At 46.7% G+C, this 16,308-nt stretch overlaps 1 protein-coding gene across 2 annotated transcripts in view; it reads left to right on the forward strand.

Moving 5' to 3' along the window:
- Positions 1-15,575, forward strand: part of FLI1 (Fli-1 proto-oncogene, ETS transcription factor) — a 112,894-nt gene extending 97,319 nt beyond the window's left edge. The window contains exons 6-9 of one of the 2 annotated variants that reach the window (XM_022556229.3): positions 8,818-8,883; positions 10,539-10,598; positions 12,472-12,519; positions 13,591-15,575. In XM_022556229.3, the coding sequence (XP_022411937.1) occupies positions 8,818-8,883; positions 10,539-10,598; positions 12,472-12,519; positions 13,591-14,120 (704 nt within the window). In that variant the 3' untranslated portion in view covers positions 14,121-15,575. The remainder of the gene's footprint in view (positions 1-8,817; positions 8,884-10,538; positions 10,599-12,471; positions 12,520-13,590) is intronic. The other variant, XM_089915805.1, reaches the window with a different exon arrangement.
- The last annotated feature ends 733 nt before the right edge of the window (positions 15,576-16,308 follow it).

The following is a 16,308-nucleotide window of genomic DNA, read 5'->3' on the forward strand; positions in this document are numbered from 1 at the left end:
TGGGAGTGTTCCAGGGCTCACCTGCCAGGCCACAAAGATGGAGTGTTCCTTCAGGGAGAACTCACCTGTCCTCTTCTCAACCACACTGACCCCTCAGAAACGCCCTTTCCTGCAAAACGCTTCAGAGGCAGGTCAAAAGCAAATCATAGGAAGCGCTGGGATTTTAAGTTTCTTCATTTGAATGGCCTTCCTAAGTCAGTGTGATTCTAAGACAACAGATTTGGCAATTACCCTGATTCTAAATCTGCAAAAACTGGTGAACTCTTTAATAGACTAAGCTCATCTCGCCTTTTACTATCTCTCACCCAGACATCAAAACAATACTGTCAAGTTTTTTAGCTTATTTTTTCGTCTTCCAACATAAAGTAATTCTCACAAGGTAAAGAACTGCTAACAAGGGATTGCCTTTCCAGAAGGGCTTTGAAATCAGTGTTGGGCGACCCAGTCACTTTTCATAAGAAAATTATGGCACTATGGAGAGCTTTATTTCCATAACATTAGATAGGTCAAGTCTTTGTTCAAATTGTGTTGTCAGCGAGGCCCTCCCTGTCCCAGCACTACCCGCTCCCCTTCACCTGTTTTCTTTTTCTCCATGCCACTCACCACCTTCTTATATACGATGTCGTTTACTATTTGTTTTGAATGTCAGCTCCCAGAGCAAGGATGTATGCCTGGCCACCATTGTATTCTCAGCACATAGAACAGGATCTAGCACAATTGTAGACATTCAATAAAATGTTGTTGAATGAATGAAGGTGAGTGCGATGTGAGGTATTAGCTAAGCCCAATAGCTGGTGCTGGGAAGAGGAAGAACCTGGGGGCAAGAGAAGGAAGCAAGGTGATAAGATACAGTCCTTGTCTTCCCAGAGATGCTCACCAAGAAAGGGGCATAAGTGCACAAAGAATTACACCAGGGGGCTGAACAAGATGAGGGCAATAAACGCGAGACCTTCACCGGTGAGCCTTTGCAGAACTCTGGAAGAAAGAGATGCAAAAGCTGAATCATGCAACAGATGCAAGACCATCCCGTATCGCCAGAGAGTGAGGGCGACCCAACTGAGGAACGCGGATGGGAGAGGGTCAGATCCGGGCTCTCAGCAGAGCCCAGGGGGCTGAACACAGACTGCTTCTCATTCATCTTCAAGCCCTCTTACCTAAGTCAGCTGTTAGGTTTTCTTTTTCTGATCCAGAATCCTCTTAAACCTGAGGCAGATTTGACCCAGGAAGGCTGCAGTTTAGTTGCGTCTGCACGGCCCAACATGGAGGGGAGTTTGGGCAAACACCCAATTAACTGAGTCAGTATAAATTGCTTTTCCACACAAGGCTGGCCCCCAAATCCCACTCTGAGGCCTCATCAAAATAAAGAGGTCGTTTAGACTCGTGTGTCATTTAGCCACAGAGCCCACGGGAGGGACGAACTCAAGGGAGGGTCCCGGCTTGGTGGGGAGCCTCGTGAGACCGTGGCGAGGCTGTGCCCACAAGTGTGCCACGGGCCTCTCCAAATTCTCATCTTTGAAAGCCATCCATTCTTCAAGCATTTCTCTCACGTGTCCTTTCTTCCCTTTGCACGTGGAATATCTTAAACAGTAGTTTTATTCTCCTCCACGCAGCGGGGCCGGCTCTGAGGCTGAGGGGCTGTTTGGATTCCAGGACAAGATCCTTGAGCAAAGGAAATCTGATCCAGGATGTTTTTTTTCTGTGCGTTCCAAGTTTAAGGAAAGCCTTCCCTAGATATTGCCCTCCTCCTGAGATCTCCGTGGAAGCCAAGATCCTCTGCTGCTCTTTAGAACATAAGATGCCCCTGAGGTAAAGGCCGAGCTACCCTTATAGACGGGGTTGAAAGGAGGTGAGGACCCAGCTTGGAGCTCCAGGGCTGGCTGGGCAGGGAGCTGGGGGAGCTGACCGTCAGGGTAGCAGGAAGGATGCCGGGTAAACCCTCAGCCTGGTAATATACCTGCAGGCACCAGCCAGAGCCAGCTTCCCGGCCGGCGATTCTAAACTGGGATACAGGATAATCCATTTCTTCTTCTAAAAGAGAGCCAGAGTTTATTCTGATTTGGGAATCACTGATCTCGGGGCACAGGAATTATTCTTCCTCTTTTGCGCTTCTCTTCATTTTCAGGGCCTCCTCTAATGACTTTTGAACCTCAGTTCACCAAGGTCAGCAGCTTAGAGGTGCAAGCAAGATGGTATAGACCACGTGTATACTGTGTATATTTTTAAGTTGCCATTTATCGAATGCTTATTTAATCCCCTTAACAATCCCATAAGGCATTTGTTATTAATCCTATTTTTTTATTGTGGTAAAAGTCACATAATATAAAACATATTATTTTAACCATATTTAACTGTACAGTTCAGTGGCACTAAGTACATTCACATGGCTGTGAGCTCTCACCATCATCCATCTCCCGAATTCTTCACCTTCCTAAACTGAAACCCTGTCCCCAGCAAACACTGCCTCCCCGTTCCCGCTCCCGCCGGGGCCCTGGCATCCACCAGTATGCCTTCTGACTCTATGAACTTGACTATCCCACATACCTCGTATAAGTGGAATCAAACAGTATTTGTCTGCACCTAATGTATATTGAAAGGCGTTTTTAAGGTTAACTTAGAGAAGCAGAACCTGGGGTTCAAAAACAGGAACCTTTAGACAGAGATTGTTTGGCAGAGTAAATGGCTGAGCTGGGGTCTCAACCCAGGGTGGACTGATTCTAAATGCCACATCGTAACCACAGACCTGCCAGAGAGAAAGGATGTCTGCACTAGGGCGTCCTCGCCCTCCATGACCTTCCACAGCCTGGGCGCCAGTCGCCTTTGCACAGCTTTGGAGGTGCGAGGCCAGGCCAGCCGGTCAGACATCTGGTAGTGGTCGCCGGCAGGGATCGTAGGGAGACAGTGGTAGATGAGGGGCCGGTCTTGAGTTGAGAAGGTTCGGGAAGCAGGACAGGCTGTCCCGGGTGGGCACTGCAGGAGGGAGAGCCCAGAGGGAAGCAGAATGGGGTTGGTGGCCAGTTGGTCCCTGCTTCTCCTCAAAGGCTGGGCCTCTTCTAACCCAGGGCCTCAGAGGGAGGAGGGGTTTGGAGGAACATCTCGTCCTCTGCTAGCAGCTAGGATGTTGCCCCCATGTACAGGCTTCCCTGTATGGGGGAAAGTCTGGGCGATGTGTCTTCCTCCTGGTGGACTTGGCTCTTTTTTGGGAAGTTTGGGGCTTTGGGTTCGGGGTCCCCTTTATTAGAGCTTTTCTCCTTTGGCATCCTCAGTCTTCCAAGAAAAGAGGTCTGGATCGGACTGAGAGAAGCTTCTTCCCTGAGCAGGGGCGGCCTTGCCCGTTCTGCTGAAAGTTCTGCATTCACAAGCCAGCCTTTCCAAGGATAAACAGGACTATAAGTACTGCCAACCAGAAATTCGAAAAGAAGTCTCAGAGAAAATCCATCTTTTTCTATCCAGTAATCGGGAGCACGGTCTCATGTCATACGAGATGAAGAGAGAGGCTTTTGTGCTGGTGTCTCTGCATCTTTGGCCTCCAGGTGAGGGCATGACAAAGTGTGGAGCTGCGCGTTGCCCGGGACATTGGGCTTTCAGACAGTGAACCGTCGGCATCCGAGCAGAAAGAGATGTCTTTCCGGAGATGTTTGGCCAGGTTTCTAGGACCCGTTTAACAGCTTCACACAGAAGCTGAGTTAACACTGGGACGTCTGCGAGAAAGTCACGTCCAGAGAAAGTTTTCCCCTTCCAACAAGGACTTTTCAGAAAAAAATCTCCATGCTCATATTTCTCCACCCCGGGAGGCTCTCCTGGAATCTAAGAGGACATTTAGGGTCAAAGTCAGCTGCACCGGGCATCCCATGATGGAGATACTGTTCAGACTATTATATACTTGAAGCTGAATTATCCACAATGCCTGGCAGTGCCCAGATTCCCCAGAATAAGGCTCTGGTCTCTCTTTGCTTTGGCAAAAATTGATCTCAGGACCGCCTGAAACCATAAGCTCCAGGCAAAGCCCTTCTGGGAGGACTCCTCTGAAAAAGCATCACAGTAAGATTCGTCATCAAGCCAGGGGTACCAGCCTTCACTGAAGTAAAAAGTGAGGGTCAAAATAGGAGTAATTTTCTGCTGCTCAAGCCTCTGCCACCACCCAGAAATTCTGAGACCAGCTGCTCTGTGGGTCTCTAACGGTCACATTTTTGCCCTCTGTGCCCTTGGCCACTCCCTTAAGTGTGTGTTTTGAGAAGTCAGTTCTCAGAAAGCAGACAGTATGCACCATTTTCAGGGTGGGGTGTGCCCAGGGCATGCTCAGGCTGCCTTGTGGGCCAGGCACACCCCACTGGCGAGCAACCCACGTGCTGACCGGCAGCCGAGGGTCAGGGAGCTCTGGCACAGCCAGGCGTCAGGCCCGGAGAGGAAGAGTGTTTGTGCAGGAATATGAGTCGTTGGGTAGCTCCGGGTCCAGGATTTTCCATGTTGGTTGTAGACATATTTCTGTCTGTGTGTCTGGGACTAGAGCTGACCACACTGCTGAGTTCTCACTTGTATGACTTTTAGGAGGAAAACAAGCCCTCGTTTCAACAATGACGTTGTTAAAACATATATGAAACAAAAAGCAGGCCACCTGAATGAATGGCATGTAGTCCTGGGCTTCCCGTGGGGACAGGTCTCAGCCTACACCCTGTCATACATGGACTGTTGTCCATTCTGCTCAGAGGGCAGCCAGGGTTAACAGTCTATACTCATCCATCACCCATCACCCGGACTGGAATGCCCTGAAGACTTCATTTAGTGGGGAGCAGCTGGGGTAGAGGCTTTGAATTCTCTCCAGCTAGGAAAATAGTGAACAACAAGAGGAAGTGTGTATATTTAGCAAGAAGGAGAAAATAATCGGCCCAGTTATTCATTCATTCAACAAATATTTATGGGGTGCTTATTCTGGGCTGGGTACTGTTCTAGGTGCTTGGTTCTATCAGAGAACAAAAGAGGGGTCCCTACTCTTATGGACCTGACATTCAGGTGGGAGATGTGGACAATAAACATCATGGATTAATTATTGATTAAATTAGGTGATAAGTGGAAAAGTAAGAAGTAGAGCAGGGTAAGGGGGATGGAAGCAGGAGAGGGGGGTTAATGTGTATTTGGTAGGGCTGGCAAACGTGTTTCTGGGTCTGAACATTTTAAGGTATTTAATGATGCAAACACAGTAATAATGTTACTTGCTAATATTTACCGAGTTTGATGCTGTGCTGGGCGCTGGGCCAGCTGTTTGCTTGGATATCTAATTTAATCTGCAAGGCTGCCCCAGTACTTCCAATCTCTAAGGCAGAATGTCAGACCTTAGCTCTTGATCCTGGCCTTCTCCATCTTCAGCTTTGTCTTTGCAGTAGGACTTACTCCAAAAACACTGGCTTTCATGTCAATCTTCCATTTAGGAGATGACCCCACAAACCCCAGGGCCCACAGAGAGCGTTTGTTAAACTCCCCAGTAAATGGACCCAGGTGTCCTTTGTAGACTCAGGTGCCAGTGGCAAGATTTTCCATGCAAGTGGGTAGGAATGAAAGAGCACATGGGAGGGAGCCTTGTGATCTTTGCTGCTCTGATTCTACACTCTGCTCCGGGACCCTTGGCTAAAGACACCCGCTCACGGCACGGCCCGCTGCTGTTTATTTCTCAGTTAACTCCACAGGAGGACACAGTTCAGGCTGATTGCTGGTGGCCTCTCTGTTTCTGTCCCTTGCTTTTTTCACCTACTAGGGGACTTTAAGTTTGGTTGGGACCTCGAAAGTCCTCCCGGTCAGGCTTCTCCTCCCAACCCCCAAGGCATCACGGGAAAGATGGGGCCGCCAGATACTTCTCTGATAAAGCATCAACTTCCAACATGATTGGGCACTCAGAGAAAGATCCAGCCACCACCCGCCCTCTGTTGGTTAGAGGGAATTCTTCCAAGCATTCTCTAACTTTTGCCTGTCTGCAGTGCCCCCAGAGCTAGAATAAAAGAATAGGAGGAAAAGTTGGCAAGACGTCAAGGATAACTATAGCCAGAAGCCATAATTTGGACTAAGAAAAAAGGTTCTTCTGAACGAATATAACATAGCTTTAGAGAAGATGGAAGAGAGGATGGAAGCCTCCGGTAAACTAAGGATTGAGAAGAAACGCTGATTAGAAAACTCTGAGTCAGAGATATTATCAGTGCAGTAAGTCAGAAGTTAAGTCACACCAATTCCTGGAACTTAGCGATTTGCTTTTTCTCTTTCATGAATTTGTCACTTTCTATTCCACTTTCTGTTCCGTTCCTGCTAGATTCATCTCCTTCCCCCGGCACCCACCCCATCCATCCATCCTACACATCACCACGAGCTGCACTCTCCACCACACCCTGGGTTCGTGGTATTGCCACCTGCCCCAAACCTCTCCTGGTTTCCATGGCCTGTAACCCAGAGCCATTAAGCTGGCTGAGCGGCCGTGGACCTGGCCATGAACCTGGCCTCGGCCCTCTCTTCCGTGTCCCCCCACTGCAGTCCCACAGCCCCACGCGTGGTTCCCCGCATCCGACACGTTAGCATCTCACTGCTCACTTCCGCCATATGCCCACCGGGTATGCGCACTCTCTCCTCCCTGAAGAGGCCTCACTCAAGTCACCCCAGACCCAGTCACACGAGCCTCTCCCTCCTTCACCCCCAGTATCTCCAGCACTCCTTTGGTACACGACCCATATTTCTTCACAATCTGTTATCGTCTCCTGTTTAAAGGCAAGCACTGGGGACTTGTGTCATATTCGTTCACATCCACTGTATAGCCAAACACACAATACATGGCAGAAATCAGTCCCAGATAAATTGCTGGAGGCCTAACCAGCATCCCCCTCCACCAAAGAGAAATCTTGGAAGAACCTGGCCTTTCCTCGAGGATACTCTGCAGACCCCTGCAAGACAGCCCAGAAGATACCCATGAGAACCTACAACCGCGTCCCCAGCTTGAAAACAACTTAGGTCCTTTGTTTGTTTTTGTTTTATTTTGTTTTTAAGCAAGCACAAGAATCTATTTGCAGGAGGAATTGTGGAAAAAAAAAAGTCAAAGAAAAATAAAAACAGACGACTCAAACGAGCTGAGCTTTGTCTCTCTTTTGCCCCCTTCCCTCCCCTTCCTCCCATCTGCATCCCCCTCACTTTCTGTTTTGCTTTTCATGCCAATTGCTAAAGACTGTAATTTTAAAACTGCACTGGCTTTTCCAGAGCCAGGAGGAATGTGCATCCGCACGTGGATTTTTCCACAAGGAAATCATTCCTGTCTTTTGGTTCTTCTTAGCCAGAAACAACAAGAACAAGCCATGGGACCAGCCGGTCCGTCTTTGCAGTTCTTATTCTAATTCGTTTGAGAGGCTCAGAAGGGGTGGAGGGGGATGGTTTGCGTTTCACCCCGTCTGACCGTTGTTTGATGAGGTTTGTGCTCCATTTGTTCAGATGTTTTTTATGGTTTCTTTGTTGTCCATGGAAAGACTTTGAAAGTCATCATTCTGTATCCTTAAGCTCTTCTGCTATTCCTGCTCCGTGTCTCAATGGGACTCACACCATGAGAAAGGAAAGGAGGATGTTTCCAGCCAGTCGGTTAAGCAATTTCTGAACGGGGTTAGGGAGGCATGTGTATTCTTTCAAGAAAGGGGTTGGGATCATGAATGTTCCATGTCAGTGGAGTGTCCGCCAAGGCGATCTGGAAACCTCTCTGCACTTCCAGGCAGGAAGCATCTCTCCAGCCCCTTGTTTCTGGCTCCAGCCACACCTCTGGCCTTTTTCCTGTCTCTGTGGTCATTACCCAGCCCTCTTCACTATCAGCAAAAAAGCATGAGAGGCCGAGGAGAGCCCAGATGTGCCCACAGCATCAGTGTGCTGGAGTGAGGGGTGGGAGCCGCCACCAGGGTCCTCACTGTGAGACAGTCTGCCCGTGAGCCTTTAATCTGGACGTGACCCGTCTCTCCAGAGCTGCTCAAAGGGCTTTGCTATACAGCTTCGGACATGTTTTTCTTGCTAAACTTAGATGATATTTGTAGAATGCCTTATAAGATGCTTCACATATGCTATCTCATTTGATCATTACCTGTCTTCATCCGTTCTGGCTGCTGTAACAAAGTACCATAGGCTGGCTGGTTTACAAACAAAAGAAACAAACTTCTCACACTGCTGGAGGTTGGAAGTCTGAGGTCAGGGTGCCAGCATGGTCAGGTTCTGGTGAGAGCTCCCTTTTGGATTGCAGACACCTGACTTCTTTTTGTGCCCTCCTATGGCAGGAAGCAGACAGACATGCTAACTCTGTGACCTCTTCTTATAAGGGCACTAATCCCATTCATGGAGGCTCCACCCTCATGACTTAATTACCTCCCAAGACCCCCGCCTCCCAATACCATTCCACTGGGGGGATTAGACATCAGTGTATGAATTTGCGCAGGGGACACAAATATTCCGTTGATAACATCAGCACAACCCTGTAAGGTAGGTAAATCATGTAAATTTTTATTTCCATATTTTAAAAAATTGAGGCCCAAGGATGCCTGGATTCATCCAAGGTCTCACAACAAATGATGGAAGGACAGAATTTGGAACCAGCCCTATGACTTCAAATTCAGGGTTCTTTCCATTACTTGGGCTCCCAATCAGTGTGTCAATGTTCCTTCCATTCATTCCCCTTTGCCCCAGGGGAAGAGTATACTTCTGGAATTTAGTGATGCTTGAAAAGTTATTGCAGAATTCTCCAGGTCACTAAGCGATAATCTTCATGCAATCTTTCTAAAGAGCAGGAGATGCTGATGTACCTTTATTTGTTTTTTCCGTTAGACCCTTCCTATGACTCAGTCAGGAGAGGAGGATGGGGCAATAACATGAATTCTGGTCTCAACAAAAGTAAGTAAATGTCACTTTATTCTTTGGGAAGAAAACCTTTTTCTGAGGACGGGGTGGAGAACAGGGTCATAAGATAAAGGAGGAGAGGAGTGAGCATTTTGTTTTCCTGCTTTTTGAATGGCCATCAAAATTAATTGCCAATGTAGGACCTGTCAGTGATACCTAGTCCTGGAAAGATGGGATTTTCACTCAGACCTGTGAGTTTTGTTTCATTGCATTTGGCTTTAGAATTTTTGAAGTTGGAAGCTTTCTCTCATGACAAGGTCTGTATGAATGAAAAATCACCAGATTCGGACTCTGTCATTTAAGTTATGATAATGACCCTCTATGGCTTTGCTTATCTAATTTTCAAGATGTAGTTACACCAACATCTCTACCCCAATTTCATGAAAGGCTGAGAGGAAGATAACCTGATGAGGGGATGGTGGGGGTCTGACACATCAATTTGTGCTGAAATCTGACCCAAAATCTCCCATTAAGGGAGTAGCGGGAAAGACTGACTCATATGGTCCTGACCCAGAATGTGTTGATCTTGCTATCTCTAGGAAGTAAAATATCAAGCACAGAAATGGATGGTGAAGGGAATTCTTTCAAGAAAGAGGTTGGGACTAAAAACTAGTGCCAGCAATAACCACCATCCCTTTTAATAATATGCCTTATTTGTTTACTCTGCCCCCAGCCCTTGGCCCTGTGGGGTACACAGTGTTGAATCAGACATGGACCAATCTCTCAAGCAGGGGAGAGGAGTCATGCACACATATAACTCTTTCCCTCTGGGCGGTATCAGGAAGGCCACGTGGACGTGGGGCCGTATGATTTGGCTCTGCAAGGAGAGGCAGGATTTGGACCTGCAGCGGTGGGGCAGACTGGGCCTCCCAGGAGAGGTGGGGCCAGGGAAAGACATCAAGGCTGACATGCCTGACAGTCAGGAGGACTTGTGTTCCTGGGGTTTAGGATGCACGAAGGGAAATAAGTCTGGAAAGGTAAGGAAGGGGGCGCAAAGATGCCAGGAAGATAGATCTCAATGCTTCAGTCGACAGTGAGTCACTAAGGTTTTTGGATGGTGGGATGTAGTGTTTTAGGGAGCTGAAACTGGCTAGATAGCATTTGATGGGTCGGTGGGAAGAGAGAGAAGTGGTGAGCGTGCCAGTCAGATGAGTCCATAGACGGTGCAAGAAGCAACGCAGCTCTCACATGGAGACATGATGACAGGGGTGGAAAGGGTGTACCTAAGAGATGCCATGGACGGGAGCTCACAAACATGGAAACGCAGGAGCAGGTGACCTGTGCTCAAATGTCACCTTCTCCTTCAGGACCTTTCTAAATTTTCATTAAAAATGAAATCCGCAGCCCCGATACCGTTAGACATGCTCTTCTACATACTTACTGCTGTTTATCATTGTCTCCCCATTAAAACGTAAGTTCTAGCAGGAACCACTGGTTCAGTGCTGGGTTCTCTAGTATCGAGAGCAGTGCTGGCACAGAGTAGATTCTGGATAAATATTTATAAAATAGAATGAATAAATGAGTAGCGTGAGCGAATGAATGAACGAGAAAGCACATTTGTCCTCCTTCCGGGGGGGGGCGTTGGACGAGGTGTTCCCCTCCCCTCGTGGAGAATGGCCCCACTTACCATATTTCTCTTCTTGCTGCAGGTCCCCCCCTTGCAGGAGCACAAACAATGAGTAAGAATACTGAACAGCGGCCCCAACCAGGTACCTGTCCATGATGTGTGAACCCTCCTTTGCTTCCTATGTGGCCCTTGGTCCCACATGGTCAGCGGAGGAGGATTTAGACAATATACGGCATTTGTGTCTTTCATAGAATCCTATATTTGACACAATAATAGATCTGTGAATTGGGTACCTGACACTGGAATCACATAGAGACTCGTGGAATATCAGAGGTGAAAGGAGCCTAAAGATTAAAATGCCTCATGTTGTAAAATAAAGAAACTGAGGCCCAAAGAGGTGAAGTGATTTGCGAAAAGCCACACGGCTGGTTTATGGGAGAACTAGAGCTACCATCCCAGACTCTCAAGTTGCTTGACCAAACGTTCCCTGTGGTGGATCTACTTAATTAAGGCAGAGGAACTGTTAAAACCATGGAATTGGAGACTCTTAGTATGGAAAGGGAACCTAGAGACATCTAGGTCTACAACATCCTCCTGTAACATCTCAGTCTTATGATTACCTCACCTCCACTTGAATACCTACAGCAACGGGGAGTTCACTACCTGGCTAGGCTCAATTCCACCATGTGAGCCAAAGTCCCCCTCCCTGTATCTTCCATTCAAGCTTTCCAGTTTGCCCTCAGGAGAGGTCTTCCTCCCATTCTCTGTGAAGGTCCTTCATGTACCTAAAGACAGCTGTTGTGCCCCTTCCAAGCCCAGCTTGGTCTTCTCTGTGGGACAGAGCTAAGAGTGAGCTCCAAACAAGCCACTGCTTTGGGATGGACAGACATTGTTTTCCATCTCCACTGAGGATAAGCGAGAGAAAGTTGACCTACATTCCCTCAGGAAGGCTGAGAATTTGCTGACTGTGAAACACAAGTCAGACAAAGAGGACTTGACATAGGGGATTTAAAGAATCCCCAACAACAACGAAATTAGACATCACCTGCCCAAAATATTTTAGTTGTCATACCGTGTGGATGAACAGGGGTAGACTAAGAGGGCTTAAGGACTCTTCAAGTTAATTTGTAGTTGTAAGCAAAACCCCCAAAATCATGTCGATTTTTAAAATTACAATTATAATTATGAAAATTGTAAAGTATCAGACTTACGATAGCATGGCCAAGTTGCGATCCGGGTCTCCACCGTGATTCCCTCGCCTGAAAAAACGAAGATAAACCTCACATAAGTCAATATTGCCAAGATTTCTTTTATGGCTAAACAATCACATAAGTTTTAAGTAAACTGAGATGTTAAGAATAATCATTTTATAGCTAAAATCCAAATTCTGGTTGGTGTTGACATTTCCAAGCTTAAAATCAGAGAAGGTTATTCTAGAAGGGAACTGGGGAATCCAGGAACCCAACCCATCATTTTGCAGATGAGAAGACCGATACCCAGAGATTGTCCAATGAGTTATTTAGTTTATAACTTTGCTGGGCTAGAACCCAGGCTGCTTGATTTCTGGGCATGTGTTTCTGCTACATCAGAAAAAGAGAGACGTGTAAAGTTGTCAGTGATAGTTAGAGCTATTAACGTCCAGTCATCATTAGACTTCTTTAAGCCCACTTAATAAGCCATACTTCACCTTATTCATGACGATTGAATATTAGCTAGCTCCCTTCCAAGTGGTTTTACTATTCTGTTTTAGGTAATGACAGCATTACCTGCAAATTTTAGACACCAAGTATGAAAAAATGATACTATTTCACGTTGTTTCTGTAATTACGGGGATAAAGACGGTAACTGGTCAAGATCTTTGAGGTCTGCAAAAAAAGGCAGTGCAATTTTCGGAAATCAGGCTTTCCTATGATATTGAAATAAAAGTGTAAACCCTTGGGGTATTGTCATTGTTAATGCTGTTGATTCTATATTTTTAATAACAGTGAAGCAAATTTCCTTTCTTGTTTCCTTAGATCCATATCAGATCCTGGGCCCGACCAGCAGTCGCCTAGCCAATCCCGGTGAGTTTCCTTTGACCTGAGAGGTCGTCTTCCAGAATGTTCCACAGCTTTGTGTGGTCACAGGGACCTCCTAGGTGTCCTCAGTTCAGACACCTGACCCGGGAGTAGCATGTACTTCTTTCCTTGAAATGTTCGAGCCTTGTTTCTCTGGCGCACACAGGAGAGGACAGGACTTGGCATGATGGTGATAATGTCCGTTAGCTGAAGATGCTTCGGGACAACAAACATTTTAGCCCAGTGTATCTGCACTGAGGTTGAGATAAGTTTCAGTAGGGAAAGATGGGGGGTGGGGTACCAGGAAACAGTTCCAGCCAGCTCACGGCAATCTTCCTCACGTAAGTGAATACATATTCCAAAGGCGCTTTAGTCTTGACCTTAGAAAGTACTGCAGCGTTATCTGGCTACATGAAAGAGGTTGCAACTAAAATAAACTTGACAGTGTATTTTAAGGGTCTGTGATTAAACTAACTCTCAAGTGAGCTCTAAACGAAACTCACCTCCTGTGTGAGCTAATAGGCCCTTGCAATAGTGAGACGGGCACCCAGGGAATTCCTGCTGCCTGTGTCTCCAGGCCGGTCCTGCTCAGAAGGCTGGGAACGCACCAGCTCCCTCTCCTCTGGTTTCCTCTCTGCCCAAGTTCTTCTCTGTAGAGCTTAGAGCCAAGAGCCAAGCACGAGGGCTTAAGGAACAGTCCAGGTCCCATCAGCCTAAAGTGTTGTCACACCTCCCCCCCCCACCCCGGGACTCTGAGGGACTTCAGCACTGAGTAAAGAGAAGACAGCGATTCAGGCCTTTATAGAGGAAGAGAGTCAGCATCTTGCCCGGAAGGGTGGGGAGTGGCTTGCCCAAAACCACACAGCTGGTTCTGGGCGAATGTCACCTGGCCCGGGGCAGATTATCTTACCATCTAACCATGCTGATCACACCAGCGTCAGGGGCCAGTGGGTCCTGACCGTAAAAATAAATCAAGGGATTCTTAACCAGGGTGAGAGGACCCTTGCACTTAGGAAATTAGGTTCTGACTTCCCAGGCTGAGCCTCTGTTTCCTCCTGTCTGCCTCGCTGCCTGCAGGGAGCGGGCAGATCCAGCTGTGGCAGTTCCTTCTGGAGTTACTGTCGGACAGTGCCAACGCCAGCTGCATCACCTGGGAGGGGACCAACGGGGAGTTCAAAATGACGGACCCCGATGAGGTGGCCAGGCGCTGGGGGGAGCGGAAGAGCAAACCCAACATGAATTACGACAAGCTGAGCCGAGCCCTCCGATACTACTACGATAAAAACATTATGACCAAAGTGCACGGCAAGAGGTATGCCTACAAATTTGACTTCCACGGCATCGCCCAGGCCCTGCAGCCACATCCCACCGAGTCGTCCATGTACAAGTACCCTTCGGATATCTCCTACATGCCCTCCTACCACACCCACCAGCAGAAGGTGAACTTTGTCCCTCCCCCCCCGTCCTCCATGCCGGTCACTTCCTCTAGCCTCTTTGGAGCAGCGTCACAGTACTGGACCTCCCCCACGGGTGGCATCTACCCCAACCCCAATGTCCCCCGCCACCCAAACACCCACGTGCCCTCACACTTAGGCAGCTACTACTAGACGCTTCACCGGTGGCCTTCTCGCTGAAGTCCCCTTCCTCACACTTCTTGTTGGACATACGTGGCCTTGAAGAGAAAACGAAACTGGATGCTCTTTCTTGTTGGATAGAACTTGTGTACCTGTTCTTTAAAAACGATTCTTTTTTTTTTTTTTTTTTAACGTTGGTAACTCCTGCTTCCTCTACCTTGAACAAAGAGATGGATAATTCCATGGGCCAGTATGCCAGTTGGGAGTCTCAATCTCCTGTCAGCCTACGAGTTGAATATTTAGATTACTGGAATAGTTGTGTCATGGTTCTGGGAAAGAAACTGTAGATTTATATTTTTAGGACCAAAGCAGTTACTTATCGACACACGGGTCTCATCTTGGACCTTGAAGGGTTCATATGATAAAGAATCATGGACTTAACCAGTTATGCTCTGGTTTGAGACTTAGTGAAAATAGAGGCAGGAAGCTTATCATCTTATCTTAGGAAGACCTAACTCAGTGGATAGCAAACTGGAACATTGGTTGTAAGGCTAGTGAAGTTTTCACCCAACTGGAATTTCAGAGAAAGAACAAGTGTGTATTTAAGAAGCCACGGGCATTGCAAAATCTTTCTCAGTGGGCAGTAAATATGCACTAGGCTGACCATTCTCTCTGGAAATAGTCAAGATATGAACTAAGAAATGTTAATGCCAATGCAGACATTCCTGAAAGCCAGAGAGTTAAATAACTTTTTTTTTTTTTTTTTAAATAATGACAGTGGGTCCCAGAACTTTGAAAAGTCCTAGGGATTTCTAAACACAAACAGATTCGCAAGTGCTGTGCGCTTGTCAGATCAGTCCAGGGTCCACCAACCAGAAGGCAACTTACTGTATAAATTATGCAGAGTTATTTTCCTATATCTCGCAGTATTAAAAATAAATAATTAAAAAGTGAAAAAGAGTAAAGAAACGAGTTGACCTCGGTCACAAATACAATGTTACTATCAAATCAGTCGTTATTTTTTTTTTAATGTAATTTGTACATCGTTTGTCAATCTGTACATTTGAGCTGTTTGTATGTTTTTATAGCTGGTTTTTAAAAAGCATAATGTGACTTATTGTGGAAAAGAACACAGGACGTTCAAGTCACTGACTTACTAGAAAGAGAACCACTGGTGTTGTTATTTAACAAGTGAGCAGAAGCAAATCAAGGCAAACTCTTTAAACCGTTCCTGCTTTGGAGATGTTTGTAAATAACCGAACTGCAACAATCATAACTTGGAAAAGAACAACCAAACTTTCCCTTGTGCATACAAGGGATCTTCCTGCCTTATATATGCAATATATTTTTTAGATATTAAAATATATATAATTTTGCAGGTAATCATTGACTTTTTTAAACTATATTAAGTGTTAAGCTGACAACTGTCAATGAAGACTATGTTGTACAATAATTTGACTAAATAAATTGTGTCTTTTTCTCTCAGAACCGAGGACACCGTTTCCTTATTTACAACCAGCATTCTCTCCCCTGCCCCCCTCAGGTCCAAGGGTTTTCCCAGGGGAAGTTTCCTATTGACGTCTTCTGGCACCATGAAAACTTTTTCACATGTACATACAGCGGAAAGTATAGGATCAATTCGGTTTTTATTGTTGTTTGTATTAGTCAGGGTTCTCCAGAGAAACAGAACCAATGGGATTTATATGGAGATTTATTATGAGGACTCGACTCATGTGATTCTAGAGGCTGAGAAGTCCCCCGGTCTGCAAGCTGGACACCCAGGAAAGCCAGTGGTGTGTAATTCTAGGCAACTAGGGAAACTAGCTGATGGTGTAAATCCCAGTTCAAGGGCAGGAGAAAAGTCCCACCTCAAGCAGGGAGCCAGGGGTGAATTCCTCCTTCCTCTGCTCTTTGCTCTATTTCAGACCCTCCGTGATTGGATGAGGTGCTCTGGCCGGCGTTGGAGAGGGGAGTCTACTTCACTGAGTCCACACATTCAATGCTAACCTCATTCAGAAACACCCTCACTTACATACCCGGAAATACTGTTTCATCTTGGCCACCGTCAAATTGATACTTAAAATTGACCTTCACGTTGTGCATAATGGTTGCAGAGATTTCTTTTTAATATTATTTAAATCTTCCTCCAGCCTAAAAGGGTTTTATAGGACGACAGCCAAGGCCACGGAGAGTCTGTGTCCAAGAACCAGAAGAAAGCAAT

The sequence above is a fragment of the Delphinapterus leucas genome, chromosome 7 (genome assembly GCF_059928025.1).
Source record: "Delphinapterus leucas isolate spDelLeu-1000000601 "Yukka" chromosome 7, BTC_Dleu_Yukka2, whole genome shotgun sequence".
Classification (NCBI taxonomy): domain Eukaryota; kingdom Metazoa; phylum Chordata; class Mammalia; order Artiodactyla; family Monodontidae; genus Delphinapterus; species Delphinapterus leucas.